We start from the raw sequence: 17376 nt of genomic DNA on the forward strand, positions 1-17376 counted from the left end.
AGATTTTTAGAATAGTTTTATGTAATTATCTCTAACAGTCTCAGCTGTGGAAAATTTTAAGTTCACAAGTACTCTTATTTTAGCGACTTCAGTGCACACGGGGAACAGATTAATTTAGTCAGGTGTGTGGATGTAAAGGACCCAAGTGGAGAGGCTGACTGAGGGGACAACAGTTTATGAATAAAAATACGGAACATTTACAGATGTTACGGCACAAGGAGGACTTGCCATACAGTACGGGCAGAGGAACGGAGAATGAGGCTGAACAATGGACAAGGTAACAGACATGATAATGGAAGAATCGAGCAAAGAATGATGAGAACCACAGAACTTAAATACTGAGGGAGGTGTAGAGAATGACACAGGATACATGTGCGTCAGTCACAGGATGTGTAGAGCAGCTGAGGCATGAGGTAAGCAGAGAGACTGAAGAAGGGAGACTAATTAACACCGAGAAGCTGAACTATGACACAAGAAATCACTAAACCAGGAAGAAAAACAAATCCTAACCCTAAGGGGAAGAAACTAGTATAAACAGAGAACAGAACACAGGAATAAACTAATAAAATAATTAGAAAGAAATGAATTAATAAGGCAAGATCTAACTGACTCTTAATGAACACAAAGCAATAAATTGACCAGCAAGACCTTAAAAGCAATAATAAAGAACTCAAAAATGAAAGATAAACAAGAACACCTGTAGATCATTACAAATCTAACATAGGAGGAAAGTTACTGATGGTTTATATAGTAAGGTGTATCTTACAAAATGCTAATGTGATGTCTGCAGCCAACCTTATGCTGTGCTTAATGTGCTGCAGCTGACCAGTAAAAAGCCACTGAACCTGCAAACAAATCTAAGTGCAACACATTTTCAAGGTGAACATTTGTTTTGATTGTCTGTCATGAAGCCTAAAGGCAGGGCAAGGCATTTACAAGTGCTTGATTGGACACAAAGGAGATTCTAGGGAAGGTAATAATGCTCATATATGAATCTCTGGCTTGGTTATGTGAGCTGTTTTGCTCATTATAAACTTAGACTGAATTTGAAAAGAAATCAAGGATGAATATCCTTCTTTCGAACGTTTGTTTCTCCAAAACATTATAGAGCAGATAATGAATGTTGTCATCTTAGATCAAGGCAAGTGATCTATGTTTCCAGACAGTCTCCTATGATCACTTATAATCAACTCAAGTCCTATGACAAGCAGAGAATATGGGTTGCTCAGTGAAATACTGACTGCTCAGATCCTACCAACAGCAAATCGGAGGATAAAGAAGATGCAGAGAGACAGACTGGACTGAGATGTTCAGTAAAACATCTTTCTAACACACTAATCAATTCTTTTTTTTTTCCTGAACAACGCTCAGCACCTGAGCAACGGGGTCCAGGCCTGTCAGGTTTGGCTAATGGACAGTAACCCTTTCTGTCAAACATAACATTACAGCAAACAAAGCTGCCTCCCTCAAAGGGGAACAAGGGCGGCATTTGGGAATAAGTCTATTCACAGAAACATATCCATACACAGACTGGCATGATGCTGTGAGTCTTAAAAAAGAAACAAAAACTCGATGATGGAGCCTTCATGTGTCAAAATAAATTTGAGCATTGGCATATCACATTTCTAGGAACACAAAAATATCTCAGATTTCTAATACAGTGCCTTCCAAAAGTAATCGAACTTTTTGAACTAATTTACATCTTGTCACGCTACAGCCACCAACCTCTGTGGATTTCATTGGGATTTTTGTTTTCTTCACAATGGTGAATGAAAGTAAAATGTTGCATGGTGTTGATAGTTGTTTTAAAAATATAGAAATGAGAGGTGTGGTATGCAGAGCCACCTTTTGCTGCAGTTGTAGCCTAAAAAGTATGACTCGGCCAGCTTTGTCCTTTCAGAGGCTGATATCTTTTACTGCTGTTCTTTGAAAAATGGCTCAATGGAGAAGCAATTTTCTTTTCTGCCTCCACCACCATGTTTTACCATGTATCTGGTGTGTTCAAGGCGCAGTTAGTTTTCCTGCATACATGCAGGACAAAATGTTAAGTTTTGTTTTATCTGACAGAAGCACCTGCTTCCTGCTTTTTTCCGCAGCCCCTACATATCTCATAAATCATTTAGTTTGGAATTGTTATGGCTTTCTTTAAACACTAACTTTCTTCGTGTTATTCTTCCACAAAGTCCAGTTTTGTGGGATTCACACCTAAGAGTTGTCCTGTCAACAGATTCTGCAACCTGTTGATCTGTGCAGCTCCTCCAGAGTTACCACGGGCCTCTTGGCAAACTTTCTCAGTAATGTTCTCTGTTACAGGCTTCTCAGTTTAGATGTATTGGTATGTCTTGCCAGCTTTGCAGCTGTAATTGTTTGAACAGAGCTCTATAAGATGTTCATTGCGTGGGATATTGTCGTCTAACCTAACCCTGCTTTAAACCTCTCCTCAACTTTATCCCCGGCCTGTCTGCTGTTCTCCAACAGAACAGCCGTGACCTCTAGAGACAATTGATTGCAATGAATTTATTTAGGGGTATCAGAGGAAAAGGGCACTGAATACAAATGCATTCTGCACTTTTGAGATTTTATTGGTAAGAAGCTTTTGGAAACCTTGCTTTGTCTCTCTTTGACTCCACAATAAAACATTTTTTTGCATCGCTCTTTAACAAAAACATTCAGTAAAATTCATATGGCTCGACATTAGCTCTGATTTCATTCTGTAAATGTAAGATAAGCATGAAAACTTGAAACCTTCTTTGTTTTTAAAAAAATGTGTTAATTGTGAGGTTTACTGTATATTTAACCATGCAAATGCTAGTCTTGAAAAGGTTGGAGTAGAGAATGTTGTCTTTTTTTTAAATAAAACTCTTTGGAACATTAACATAAAAAACTGCCTCAAAAGCATACATATGCAGGCCAGAGGAGTTTGTGGGTGTTGGAAACACTTTTAAGATGTACTATTTAGGTATACTAGATAATATATATAGTTAAATTATGGGATTTTTAAAAATAAATAATGTTAATGTACCACAGTTTGTCTTTAAATTGTCTTATAAGTGTCACGATGTGGCTTGCGGGTGGACCAAAGTGCAGACAAGAGCTGTGCAGCAACATGTTGTAAAAGGTTTCCAGCTTTATTTCCAGAGGTTATCAAAGAAACCAAACAAGGCACTGCAGATACAAAGAAAGTCCAGATCCAAAAACTTACAAGATCGGTTCTGCAGGAACATGGAAAAACTCAGCACAAATACGTGGGTTGAAAATGGGGTATGACAAACACAAGGAACCAGCAACGAACAGAGACACCAAACCAACTAATATACTGGGGAAAGACAAAGACAGGTAATCAAGAGAACTGAGAACAGGTGCGACAAGGAGGCAAGGGAGCAGAAGGAACAGGTGAAACAAATAAACACTAAAGAGAAACCAAGACCTAAGTAGAACAATAGACTAAGATAAAATAACCAAAATAATGAGAAATCTAGAATAACTAAGAGGTAAAGGAAACAGAGGAACTGGAAGGAACAGAAGAATAACAAGAACCTAAGGCCTAAGCAAAAGGAAACCCTCACTACAAGTAAACAAACAAACACTGATAGAAATAACTGAGAATAAAGCAGAGGACTAGAATAAAAGTCAACAATAACTCAAGCTGACCTAACAGGAATCAGAACTGGAACACTAGAAACTAAACATAAAGAACTAAGCTAGACAGAACAGAATAAGAACACAGACAGGGAATAAAGACGAGGAGGAACAGAAAACAGACTAGAAAAACAAGAAGTGTGCAAGGTAAAAAAGAATACCAAACATTAAATAAACAGAGATATTAAAAGAGGAGCTAACGAATCTAGGAGAACAAAGAACCCTAATACAGAGACTAATCAATAATAGAACCATAAGGAAACAACCATAAGGAAACTTAATGAGGGAGGAGGACAACAAAACACCAGGAGGCAGTAGAACAAACTAATAAACTTAATAGAAACATCTAGACAAAATAAACCATCACAAGAAACCATAAAACAAAGCATAAAATGTCACTCCGTGACAATAAGCTGCTTGAATAGTGCAGCACTGGGGCTAAACTCACCAAATAAATGCAAAAGACGTCAAATGAATGTCCCACTAGGTTGATTACTTAAGGACAATTTTAATCTTGCAAAAGTTCAAACACGAAGAAACATCCAATGTCACAGCCCTTTTTCATCAGACAAATGTTCCTTTGGGTAAGGCTTTTTTAGAAACTATGGAAATGTCCCCGTAAATGTCAACCATGAAAGTGTACTAAAGCCTCTGCGAGAGGCTCTTGTCTGTCATTATCTTGTTACGCCTTTAACTCATCGTAGTGTGATTCACTTCAGGCGGCCATAGATAAGAGAAGAAAATATTAGTCCAATAAAATGTCACAGCTGTTCAGGGGAACTCAGTAGCAAGGCTTAAGGGCATTAAAGGACTGTCTGGCTTCCTCGTAAACGTCTCATCCAAAAACATGTGTAATGCGAGGGACGTTTTTCTTGGATTGAATCAGCAAATAGATTAATATTAAATTAGAAGAGTTCTACGAAAACTACAAAAATAAAATCAACTTATAATTTGAGAATTGGAAACAGAGCGAAAATGTATTTCTTGTCAATTCATGTATGTCAAAAATATAACAATGAAGAAAAAAAAATGTTTTTTTCTCTTTTTGAAGAATGTTGATGAAGTAGTGTCTTCTCAGACAGAACTTGGTAGGCAAGCTGCAGCAGTCTCACTTGATGCAAAAGAGATATAGGGAGTTATATGAGCAATCAGTGTGACTAATTTCAGCAATGTCTGTCTGCCAGCATTAGTTCAGTCTCCATGGAAACCAACTTATTTACTTGTACTTTACTACTTCCTTTGAAACATCAGATTTTAGCCCAGAAACAATAGCAAAAAAAATCACACCCTCTTAACCTTTTGACATTTTGTGACTTTAGCACCACAAACTTATTTTGGGGATTTTATGTGCTAAGCCATTGTAAAATGAGAGTGGAGACTAGTTTTCACATTTTTATTTTTACAAATAAAAGTCTCAAAATTGTGGCATGCAATTTGAATTTAGTCTCAAAAATGTTAATGCTTTGTGTGTTTAATTACCTACAACCACATTTTTTTAAATTCATCTTTGCCAAATGGCCGAAGCTCTTTGTGTATCTGTGAACTGTATTTATTTACTTATTAAATAACTTCTAAAGACAATTAGTTGCACTAGTTTTAGTTTAGGATACCAGAGGAGTCAATTACAAATGCACACCAAACTTTTTAAATATTTATGTACAATAAATATAGAAAGCCATGCATTTTCTTCCACTTGACAATTATGCACATCTTTTTGTTGGTCTATCACATAAAATCGCAATAAGATACAGAGAAGTTTGTGGTTGTAATGTCACAAAGAGTTAACAAAAAGTGGTTTTAACACTTTTGCAGGGAACTGCATGCACCACAGTATGACCTTATTCAATTAGCTGCCTCCTGAAGAGTTGTTTTCGTGGTTTCTCCTCTGAAACAAATCATCTGTTTTGCTCCATACATAATCAAAGGGCATCCTTCTCTTTCTATCATATGAATGGAGCCATAAATAAGTCTATATTTTCATGAGACAAGAGAGGCCACAGCAGATGTGCATTTAGTCATTCTCAGATGAGTTCAGTATGTCTTGTTCCTGAAATACCTTGAAAAGAATCTGACACTTTGATCCATAAGTGTTTGCAAAAAACCCATGTTTGTGTGTCTATGTGTGCGTGTCTGTGTTTGTGTGTCTGTTTTGCAAGCGCCTGTGTGTGTGTGTGTTTGTGAAAGCTCTTGTTTACCCTTTTCTGCTCTCTCCAGTGGCTGTGGAGTTTCTCATCTAGCCGCCGGGCAGCAGAGGCCCACTGCGCCGACAGCCTGCGCATGCGTCTCCTCATGAAGCTCAGAGACTCCTTCCCGGTTCCCACCTGCTCCAGCAGAGTCCCAATGTCAGACTGGAAAGCAGCCTGGATAAAGGGGCAAGAACACTGTGATTGCAGAGAAGTTCTCATAATAAGTTGGTATCTAAATTGAAAGGATTCCATCTGCAGCAGCTTCAAAAGTAGGCCTAAAGCAGTACAGGAGGAATACTAAAAGATTGAAGAAAACTGACAGTATGAGTCTGTTCTCTTTGAGTGAGATATGTTTTATTGGAGGTTAAAACTGCAGACAGCAAGTCAAATTATATTATGTGTTTGTTCCACAAGGCAAGGCTTCTCCAGCTGGGTGCTTGAGGGAATCAGGGGTTTTACCTCATAAATAGTCTGTTCACATTTCCTTTGTGTAATTCCTGCATCACAGCACAATATTTTTATGTGATTTATTAATCAGTGGAGTGACTGCAAAGGGAAAACACGATATACACCAATCAGAAGTGTCCAACACACCTTCACCATTATAAAAGTGAAATTCCCACAGAGCTATCATGAAAATGCAAAGCTGCATTGTACGCTGGCATCGCAGATGTATTATATCACTTCCAAGAGCGACTTGTGTACAGCGCAGCAAGATGTGAAACACCTAAGGGAAAGCCTATGGGATTTATCCCTGTGCAAGCAGGCTGGCAATTAGAGCAAAAGGTGGAGCTGCAGAGAGAATTTACATCAGGTCCCATCAGGGCAGCTGTGCATAATTCTGGGGAGAAAACAAGGAGGAGGAGGAGGAGGAGGTGGAGGAGATGGATCCAAATACTGGGGAGGCCCTCGCAGAGTGACTATGAGGTCAGAGCATCACATTTTGATGCTGAAAATAAAGTAATCAAATGAGGCAGAAAATCAGATCATGGTGAAAACTGGTGACAGCCAGATATCTGGGAGGAAAAATGATTTACAGATGGGTTCTTGGACCTTTCTGTCTGGAGATGGATAAACAAATTTGACGTCTAATATCAGCCTATGCCATATTGTCAAACTTTTTAAATTCTCACACATTTTGAAAAGATTTCCTACCATACACTTATCATTTGGCAAGTACAACATAACGTCTGTTACCTTTGTAGAGAGATCTGCCAGCTGTTTTCCATCCACCAACAGATCAGATTTTTTTCTCTTATAATTTGCTTCCCTTTCCACAGATCTCTTTCTAAATTGCTCAATAACAAACTACTAATATCCTTTAGTTCAGCTGAGAAGCCAAGTTTCCAGTAAAGAGGTAACAACTGTTTATTTGTACTTTCCAGGGACTGAACAAATGTGTTTGCATTAGCAGGCAAATGTTTCCAATCTATTGGTCTATGTTCGGTTCTCCCCTTCAGGCAGCTGTGTTATTGTGGAAATAAAACTAATGATCTGGAGGTTTTTTGTACCTGTTTTTTGGGAAGAGGCTTCAGAGTGGGTGTAGCAGTTTGGTTCCTCCAGGGCAGTGGGGGGCAGAACCACTCCACTTCACTTAGGTAGATGAGGAAGGAGCAGTCGGAGCCATCGACCCCGTAAAATGTGTAGCAGGGGTCCGAGGTCCAGCGAGCACGCATCCACTGGAAAGTAAAGATATGTTTTTTTCTCAAAGATGTGAATAATGATTAAATGTATACAATAATAGAGAACTAAATAGATGGTAAATATATAGGTGCATCTCAGTATGAAATCACTGAAAAAGATAAATTTGTTTCTGTAAATCAATTACAAAAGTCAACACAGAGTGATATAAATCAAGCATTTACTTATGGTGTGGAGCTAATGAAAACCAAAAATTCACTCAGAAAATATTAATATTATATTATTCCAAATAAAACATAATTATGTTATGGTGTAGGATTAGGGCCACTGTGGAAAAAAATCTTGTGGAAGAAAAAAAGGTGCTTAAATAACAGGATAAACCCCCTTAAAACAGGTCCACAATCCTCTTTTTAGATTAAAGTAAATTTTGCTTTTCATTACACAATCAAACTTCCAGAGTCAAGAGGAAGTGTGGAGAGGGACATGATCTAAGTGGGTAGAGCCCACTCAAAGGTTCCCACAGTCATTGATGATTTGGGGAGCAATGTAAACTGCTGCTGTTGGTCCATTGTGTTTGATTAGTGCTTCATGCTTCCTGACTGTCTCCATGTCACGCTGAATTGATGCAGTAATTCATGCAAAATGAGGCCCAACCAAGTATAGATTACATATTCTGTGAAGTACATAGACATATCTTTCACCAGACCGACATTTTTGTATTCAAAATTCTTATTATTGGTCTAATGTAAAATATTCTGAGAAAATTAACTATGGGTGTCATGATTCACGCTCCAACTCTGCTTTGTTTATGTTTAAATCATCACCATGCCTCCCATGCCTGCCTTTGCAGTAATAACCCAGATTAGGTTTATCATCTCACAGCTGCACCTGTCATCTGCTGCATATATGCTTACCTCAGTCTCTGCCTCCTTGCCAGAATATTGATTGTGTTTGCCAGTAGAAGTCCAACATTAACTTTCATGCTCTCCTGTTATCGACTTTACCGCTTGGCCACAGACTGTTCCCCTTTTGCCTTGCCCATGATGAATCTTCTCTGCAAAACTGATTAGCTGGACAACGACCCTCACTCTGCCTTCTGACCTACGATCGTTGCCTGAACTTTCGGATCTATATTGCGTTTTCTGCCTCTCTGTGATTATTCATTGCCTGATTACTGAAATCATTTTTGGATTGTGGATTAAGCCTCAAATGAAAGTTTGTGACTATGTTGCCAAAGGCATCAAGTCTCAGACTGAAGAGGAGTGCTTGTTGCATTTACCAACTTGACTCTCACGTGACCAAGCCTAGTCTCAGTGCGCCTTCTGCTTTGCCTTCTCTGAGGTCACTGAACTTGCTGCTGTTCAATTTGCCTTAAAGCAGCTCAGGTGGGTTGGACTCAACATTTCCTACGTTCTGCAGTTCCAAGCCACCACAGTCGCCAAACTGTCCTCTCATCCAACAGCAATCCAAGAGACGAACCCATTCCTGAACTTCCAGTCTACCGAGGTTTTGATAAAATATTTTTATTGCATCTTTCACTCCTGTGTTGTAGCTGAATTTTTGGGTCCTCAGTGTGCTTCATCACAGTGGGTCTTCATTTGCTGTTAGTCATAATCATCAAAATTAACACATTTCTGAACTATATCAAGCTGTCAATTTATATTTAACTTTCTAAGTTAAAATGCTGAAAAAACAAAATTTTTCAATACTGATTTATTGAAATGTGTCTATATGCAAATGTACATTTTTATGATTATTGAATGTCTTATCTACGTAAGATCTTGTATTCCAAGATATGTTTACAATAGAGCTTTATTAGGGTGTGTATTTGCTCTTTACATCAGCGTTACTCTTTTGCACTGTTTCAATTATCTGAAACACGTGCAGGGCAGTATTACATAGCAGTCACTTATCACAAAGACAAGTGAACATGCCATTCAGTAAGTCAGAAAAAACAGCTACTCAACTAAACCCAAACCCAAACATTTAAAACAACTGGAACTCAACCCAGGCTGAAAGAATACAGATTTTTTTAGTGTGAAACTGTCAAAGTTCTGTTTTCCTTTCTGCCTCCTGTATACAATACTTCTACTTCCGGCTGTTAAAACTGACTTGTCAGACATTTCAGTTTTGCAGCATCATTAAACATTCGGTCATCTTTAAAAATGTATGTTCCAGCTAGGTGATACGGTATGAAGCGAAGGAGTGATGACTGCTTGCTGTGTGAAATGGTGCATGTGAGTGAGATATGAAGGCTTACATCCATCTTGCTGGTGCAGTCTGGATAATGGGGATCCTTGGGAGTCTCACAGGATCCAAAGATCCCATCTTTACCTGTAAAGACAGGGATATAAACATGCAGAAAAGCATGTATAGTCCTATACATGTTTCTAGCTTTGTAGCTTCCCTCAAGTCATGTAGGGACCACAGGAAATGCTGAAAAAAGTGCTCTTGTCAGATGAGACCTATTTTCTCTTTTGGCCTAAATGTAAAAGAAGCTGGTTTAGAGTTGATGAGGATGTATGGCACTAACTCTAAGGCATTCTTGCAAGAAAACCTGTTATAGGTTGCAAAAGACTAGCAGCAAGGGCAGAGACTTAGCTTACTCCAGAAAGACTAAACATACAGTTAGAGCTAAAATACAAGGGTTTACATCAAAGCATATTTATATCTAAAATGCTGAGTCTAGACCTAAATCTGACTTGAAAATTGCTGTGCACAGATGTTCTCCAGCCAATCTAGCTGAGTTTGAGCTATTTTGCAGAGTATGGGCTAAATAATAATAAAAAAATCCATATAAAGTACAGTGAAGTTATTAAATATAAAGTGAGAAAATGTAAAACATTAATTGGGTATATATACTTTTGCAATGCATTATACATGCACTAATAAGGCCAGCTATAGCAAAGGATTACTGAGAGTGCAGATGAGTGTGTTGCTTCTTCGTTATACCCATTGAATTCAGTTTGGCAATAGACTAATAGAAACAAAGCTCACTGATTGAGATATGATGAATCAATGTTCAGCTTTCAGAGTCCTCACAAGAGTCTGAACGGTGTAGATAAATTAATGACTTTGTGAAATAATGGTCAATGGCCCACACAGAGCTTTGTCTGGAAGTCTGTATCAAGATACACAATACACATTAATTGATTGACATTATATAGAGTTTGATTGGTATATAGTACCCTGCAAAAGTATGTAAATCCCATAGACTTTTTTTTTTTTTTCAAATTTAACCCACAATATTCAATGAATTTTATTAGGTACTTCATGTGTCCAGTGTCTTCCAGGGTTATAAAAGTTTGGAATTTTTCATCATAGTTTACTTTTTTTCGCTGTGATGTTTTTGTTCTCTAAATCAGTTAATTTAATTAGTTTTAGAGGGGGTTTGCCAGTTTGTTTTTTTTTATTATTTTAATAATGCTTAAACACGTGAACATAATAATATTGACTAATATAATACTACGAAATATAATGTAAACTTAATCTCAATCCCATTGTTGTGTGGACAACCCAGTGTCAATAAACATATTTAGCAATGCATCCTTCTGCTAGCAGTGTTGTTCTGCTTGTTGTATATTAAATGTCCAGCAGCCTGGTTGAGAGTGAGAGCAGTCTATTACGGTTGTTTCCTTCGTTGTGGTATCTGGCTGTGATGTGGCTTCTACTCCTGGACAGCTACTCAGTGAGGCTAGCTTGTCAAGTTACTCACAACTTCTTCCCTTGAGTTTCACATATTTTATCCCCCATTTCTATTACAAGAAATTTGCCTTTACTTCTCTGGCAGTAATACTCGAAGAAATCCCTTAAAGGACTGTAGCGCTTTCTCCCAACTTTTGTTTTTGTCATTTTGCAAGCTAGTGTGGTGAGCAAAAATTGTATTTATAAAGTGCTGCTGGGCACTATGGGGTGATGTTTAGTGCTGACAGCTGACTTAAACTGCTCATGTGGAAAACAATATATTTTGCAAGGCTTATAATTAAATTGATAAACATGAAAACGATTTGTATTCTGTTTATAATTTCGGTAGGTTTTAATTAGTTTTATAAATGCAAAGTTAGTTAAAGTTTTTCCCTTTTAATTACAGTTTTTATTTATTTCAGTTAATGAAAATGTTTTGGTGCAATAAAGTATTATACATTAGTGAAATGGGAGGAATGTGATGCATGGCTTTGGAAAGTTTTTTACAAACAGAATTCTGAAAGTGTTGCATGCATTGGTATTCAGGCCCCCAAGAGACAATCCTTTACAGAACCACCTTTGGTTACAGCTGCAAGTCTTAAGTAGGGGAAGCCTCTAAAGCTTTGCATACATAAAAACTAATATGTTTGCCCATTTGTGTTTACAAATTAGCCCTCCATGTTATGGTTTGTGAGATATAGGACCCCAAAATGCAGACCAGAAGGCAGCATGACGGTAAGTGCAACAGATTTAATAACAAAAAACTCACTCACTACAGGAGGCAGGAACAAAACAAACGGGCAGGCAAGACAGGCATGGCATGATTAAAAAACAAGACTTGAGCATGAAAACAAGACATGAGCATGATAAATGTTTCTGTGATGACTAACTGAACAGGTGTGTATAAATGGAGCATGGTACAGGTGGAAAACAAAACTGATTAACATGGTGCAGGTGAACCGAATAAACTTAATTGACAGAACAAAACGTGACTGGAGCAAAACAGAGACTCTTGAACACAAACTAGAAAACCATGAAGCAAAAGCATAACCAGATCTGAAAACCAAACTCGACAAAACATGAACAAGATGACAAAACAAAAGCATGAACCAGGAAATAAACAAAAGAACAAGTCAAAACCTTAACTGTGAAAAACATAAGAAAAAACCAGAAACCAAAAACCAAACAACCCTTAATCATAACACTCCATTAATCAGCTTAGATAGGGAACGTGTCTTAACAGTAAATTGCAAGTCTTTTCACTGCTTCCCACTTAGATTTAGGTGGGGACTTTGACTAGGCCATTCTAACGACCATATGCTGTTTCTATTTGCACAAAATAGACTGATGAGTGCCCTGTCAGATTTTTAAACCTTGGGATATGCTTAAAAGATTCCTGGGGCCTTTAAAACTCCCAGCCTGGTTCATCACTCAAAACCCCAATCATGGGTAAGACTGCCGACCTGACTGCTGTCCAGAAGGCCACTATTGACACCCTCAAGCAAGAGGGTAAGACACAGAAAGACATTTCTGAACGAATAGGCTGTTCCCAGAGTGCTGTATCAAGGCACCTCAGTGGGAAGTCTGTGGGAAGGAAAAAGTGTGACAGAAAACGCTGCACAACGAGAAGAGGTGACCGGACCCTGAGGAAGATTGTGGAGAAGGGCCGATTCCAGACTTTGGGGGACCTGCGGAAGGAGTGGACTGAGTCTGGAGTAGAAACATCCAGAACCACCGTGCACAGGCGTGTGCAGGAAATGGGCTACAGGTGCCGCATTCCCCAGGTCAAGCCACTTTTGAACCAGAAACAGCGGCAGAAGCGCCTGACCTGGGCTACAGAGAAGCAGCACTGGACTGTTGCTCAGTGGTCCAAAGTACTTTTTTCGGATGAAAGCAAATTCTGCATGTCATTCGGAAATCAAGGTGCCAGAGTCTGGAGGAAGACTGGGGAGAAGGAAATGCCAAAATGCCAGAAGTCCAGTGTCAAGTACCCACAGTCAGTGATGGTCTGAGGTGCCGTGTCAGCTGCTGGTGTTGGTCCACTGTGTTTTATCAAGGGCAGGGTCAATACAGCTAGCTATCAGGAGATTTTGGAGCACTTCATGCTTCCATCTGCTGAAAAGCTTTATGGAAATGAAGATTTCATTTTTCAGCATGACCTGGCACCTGCTCACAGTGCCAAAACCACTGGTAAATGGTTTACTGACCATGGTATCACTGTGCTCAATTGGCCTGCCAACTCTCCTGACCTGAACCCCATAGAGAATCTGTCGGATATTGTGAAGAGAACGTTGAGAGACTCAAGACCCAACACTCTGGATGAGCTAAAGGCCGCTATCGAAGCATCCTGGGCCTCTATAAGACCTCAGCAGTGCCACAGGCTGATTTATAACCTAACTTGACTTTAAATATCTCTACAACTTTCTCCCTTGCCTGTCTGTTGTGTTCCTTTGTGTTCGTGATGCTAAAATGATGTTTGTTTACTAATGTTCTCTAACAAACGTCTGAGGCCTTCAGCTGCATTTATACTGAGATTAAATTACACACGTGGACACAATATACAAATTATATGACATGTAAGCAGCTGGATACACAGAATTTTATTTAGGAATATAAGAGTAGAGGGAGCTAAATATACATACAGTACATGCCACATTTTTAGATTTTATTTTGTAGAGGAACTGTTGAAAACGATATTTCTATTGTTCTTTGCAGTGTATTGCAAAAACAGTTCTACAAAAACATATTTAAGTTTTTGCTGTGACAAAATGTCCTAAAGTTCAAGGGTGAAACTTACTTTTGCAAGGTGCATGTATTTGCTAGGATACAGTATTGACAATGAAGGAGTCACTGTCTTAATCTTTTAAAACTCCTCTGTTGGAATTAGGTTATTTGTTTAATGTCTCATAAAATGAATCCAAGAAGGATCATCTAGCATGCAAGACAGGATAAGAAACAAGCAGGTTAGTTAGAGTTAAAAAGCTTGCCAGCTTATTATTAATCAAATTCAGGTGAAATCTTCCTTGATTTGGTCAAGTAATGTATATTAAGCCATTGGGGACAGCATAGGTAAATTGGAGAATAAGTCCAGATAACAAGCTTGGTCTCTCTTGCAAAATGACCAAGACAGTTTATACCCACACTGTGATTTACTATACATAGACCACATTAGAGTGAATCATACAAATAATAAGCCAATCTCTTCTTTCTTACCCCCTTATTCCTCTCTTCACATCCTCTTTCTCTCTTGTCAATGACTAAATCTGTCCTTCCTTTCTCTGGCTTGACCTCCCCTTTCTCCCGATTTCTTTTTCTCTAAGCACAGCATGAGTACGCCTAATTAAGGAGCAGTTGCAGTACCTCTGCTGGCATCTTGCCAAGCCCTAAAAAACCACTTTCACAGACAAATAATTGCCACACAGTCTATCTGGTTAGCATGATGACAGATTTGTCATGACAAAACGTTTCACCTCGGCTCTTTGTCAAATGCAGCCAGGTTTACTTGCTGTCTTGTTTCAATGGCATCAGACACACACAGAGAAATGATCTGAGGTATTTTAATGACTATGTGTTAAATAGTGTTTAATCTAGTGCAGCATGAAGATACAAAGGGGGAATTGAATTATGAATTCAATCATGCTGTGTGATTTTTATTTTATGCACTATAAAGTAGCTAAGAATGAGAGCTATTAATGAAACTGACATAACCTGACCCTGATTAACAAGACAGTTGCTCATCTTTGTCATCATCATAGTCAACCAGCATGTACCCTGTGCATTCAAGCATTCAGGTGTGATAGCTTAACTTTAAAGTGCAGGTACAGATTCAGATTGAATGTGCCAGAGATTGACAGGTGTGTTTGTCAGACAGGTTGGAGCTGTGTTTGATATTCTTCCTGTGTCGTCTGTATGTGCACCCATGCGTATTTTAAAGGTGTACCTCGGCTGTTGGCCATGCTGCGCTGTAGGATTTGCTCCACCCGCACTGCCATGTCGGACATGTTCTGGGCTATGGCTTGGATCCGGTCCACCAGCCCCATTGGCTGAATCCTGATCAGTAAAGTCATAGACAGATACACAAAAACACACAAGCAATTAAAAATTACTCCCATTTTCTTTATTCAGGCATTTTGACGTAACGTCTACGAGGTCCATCAGTGTCAGTAGTTTTTGCTGTGTCTACAATAGAGACAAAACAAATTAGGAAAAACATATTATGAAGAACTTGATGCTTGAAAAATTAATAATTTGTTCATTTAGATAGTTGAGTAAATTTGTATTTTTAGGTTCTTTGGAGAAAATGTGTCTGAAGACAATATGTTGCTCGCAAATATTAATTAATTTGATCTGACCACTGCAACCTAAAATCTGCTGACATATTAATCAGGAACTGATTAATTAAACTGTTTGCGCTCACAGCTTGAAACATGCTGAGAGTACAAACCTTTTCTGTTTGTGCCCTCAGCATGTTTCACATTTTAAACTGACAGTACAAACAGAATAGTTTTGGGTTTGGAATGTAAATCATGCTGTTGCCTCATACTCCAACCCCATATGATATCTGTAACATATCAAAAAGCAAACCTACACTTTGTTTAAACCTGAAATTTAGTAAATTTTTTCCCCCACCACATGTAAAACAGTCAATATTAATAGCAAGAATGACATTGCCAAAATTTAAGTACAATTACAACTGAATTACATCCAAAGACAAGCAATGCACCAAGAAATAAGCTTGTTACCAAAATCTGACAATTTTCAGTTTGATCAGTTGATTGATGATCAGGCTGGACAAAAACTAAAAATCTGTATATATTTTTTTTTAAATCAATGAACACATCAAATGTAAGGGAAAGCAGGGCTCTGTGAGAGATGAATAAATTTAGCTATTTTCAGTATGTTTTTGTATCAGAAGGCATTTAAGCATAAAGTCAGATGAAGTACAGAAATGTAAGAAGCTACTGCATTTAAAAGGAGAGGTGAAAATATGCCTGGTTCATTCAGGCTGCTAGTGAGCATGTAAGAGCACAATTTTCAGCAAATAACAGGAAGGCAGAGGTTAGGACAACCGAATGTACAACTATTTTATGCTGTTCACCTTTCAGCTCTTGTTATGGAAACATGCTTGACATGGAAATGTTGGCGAACTTTAGGAAATCTCAGAGTTTATGTGCGGATCTAAATTCTCTTAAGAATACTCACTCCTCTTGAGCATTGCTAACTATTATATATAATACTAAAGTCAGCTAAAAAAGTGATTTTGTTTTTGTTTTTTATAGTAAAAGTGCATTTTAGTGTGACCGTTCTCTTATACACATAGAGTCACCCTTGCTTGTAATATAAATAATGAACACTTTCAACAGGTAAGAGCTTTGCAAAATTTGTAGACTGGACATATGCCACAACATTGTAATCGGTGCATATCTACCAGAAATAATAAAAAATCACAAGTGATAATGTAAGAAATAAAAAAAGGTGCATAAACACACCATGGATCAAGGACATATGGAACATTTAAATAGAGTAAACAATCAAAGCCTCCTCATGCAAAAACTAAGGGGAGCATTCTATCAAAGAAAATGGTTAAAATAAAAAAAAGTAAGAAAAAACATTTCCTAAGTAGGATATTCTAGAAAAGGCAGTATAGTCTTGGTACAGGTAAATGAGGTGTAAACAGAACTCATTAGGGATGCAACTCATATAACCCTTTATAGTTTTGGCAAAGAAACTCAATGTAAAGAACAGTTAACCTAAAAGAAAACATGAATGATGTTATCATGATCTGTAACTACTTTCCAAAATCAACATGATGGATTAGTTTCATAGAGTCCTGTGTTTGTCACATAATATAGTGAGGATGGAGGGTCCAAACACAGTGGGTATGAGGCAGCAGCTAAAGCATTTATTTAAAAATGAAATTCAAGAATAACAACGCCAAACCAAAAAAGTGTAGAAGCAAAAAAAAAACAAAAAACAACTTTATAGAGCAAAACAGTAAAACAAACACACACACACACAGCTTGCCATGCAGAAACAAGGAGAAACATGATAATTAGGCCCTGAACAACAGAAGCAATGTTGTCTCTGCTGATAGAACTGAGGACATGGTGTGTTACAAAGAAAACTAGGGCTAAGGACAAGAGTGATTGATCCAACCAACCAGGGAGGACTAGTAGTCAAACCAGAACTCTTGGAAACAAGGTAAATCTGAAAGACAATAGAACAG

The 17376-nt window shown here is 38.1% G+C and overlaps 1 protein-coding gene across 3 annotated transcripts in view; it reads right to left on the bottom strand.

Annotated features, from left to right (window-relative positions):
* Positions 1-17376, bottom strand: part of LOC124862546 (alpha-1,6-mannosylglycoprotein 6-beta-N-acetylglucosaminyltransferase B-like) — a 108716-nt gene that overhangs the window by 48831 nt on the left and 42509 nt on the right. For all 3 annotated transcript variants that reach the window (XM_047356525.1, XM_047356523.1, XM_047356526.1), the window contains 4 exons: positions 15091-15200; positions 9727-9800; positions 7337-7504; positions 5835-5999 (listed from right to left, as the gene is read on the bottom strand). In XM_047356525.1, the coding sequence (XP_047212481.1) occupies positions 5835-5999; positions 7337-7504; positions 9727-9800; positions 15091-15200 (517 nt within the window). The remainder of the gene's footprint in view (positions 1-5834; positions 6000-7336; positions 7505-9726; positions 9801-15090; positions 15201-17376) is intronic.

This window comes from Girardinichthys multiradiatus, chromosome X (genome assembly GCF_021462225.1).
Source record: "Girardinichthys multiradiatus isolate DD_20200921_A chromosome X, DD_fGirMul_XY1, whole genome shotgun sequence".
In the NCBI taxonomy this organism is placed as follows: domain Eukaryota; kingdom Metazoa; phylum Chordata; class Actinopteri; order Cyprinodontiformes; family Goodeidae; genus Girardinichthys; species Girardinichthys multiradiatus.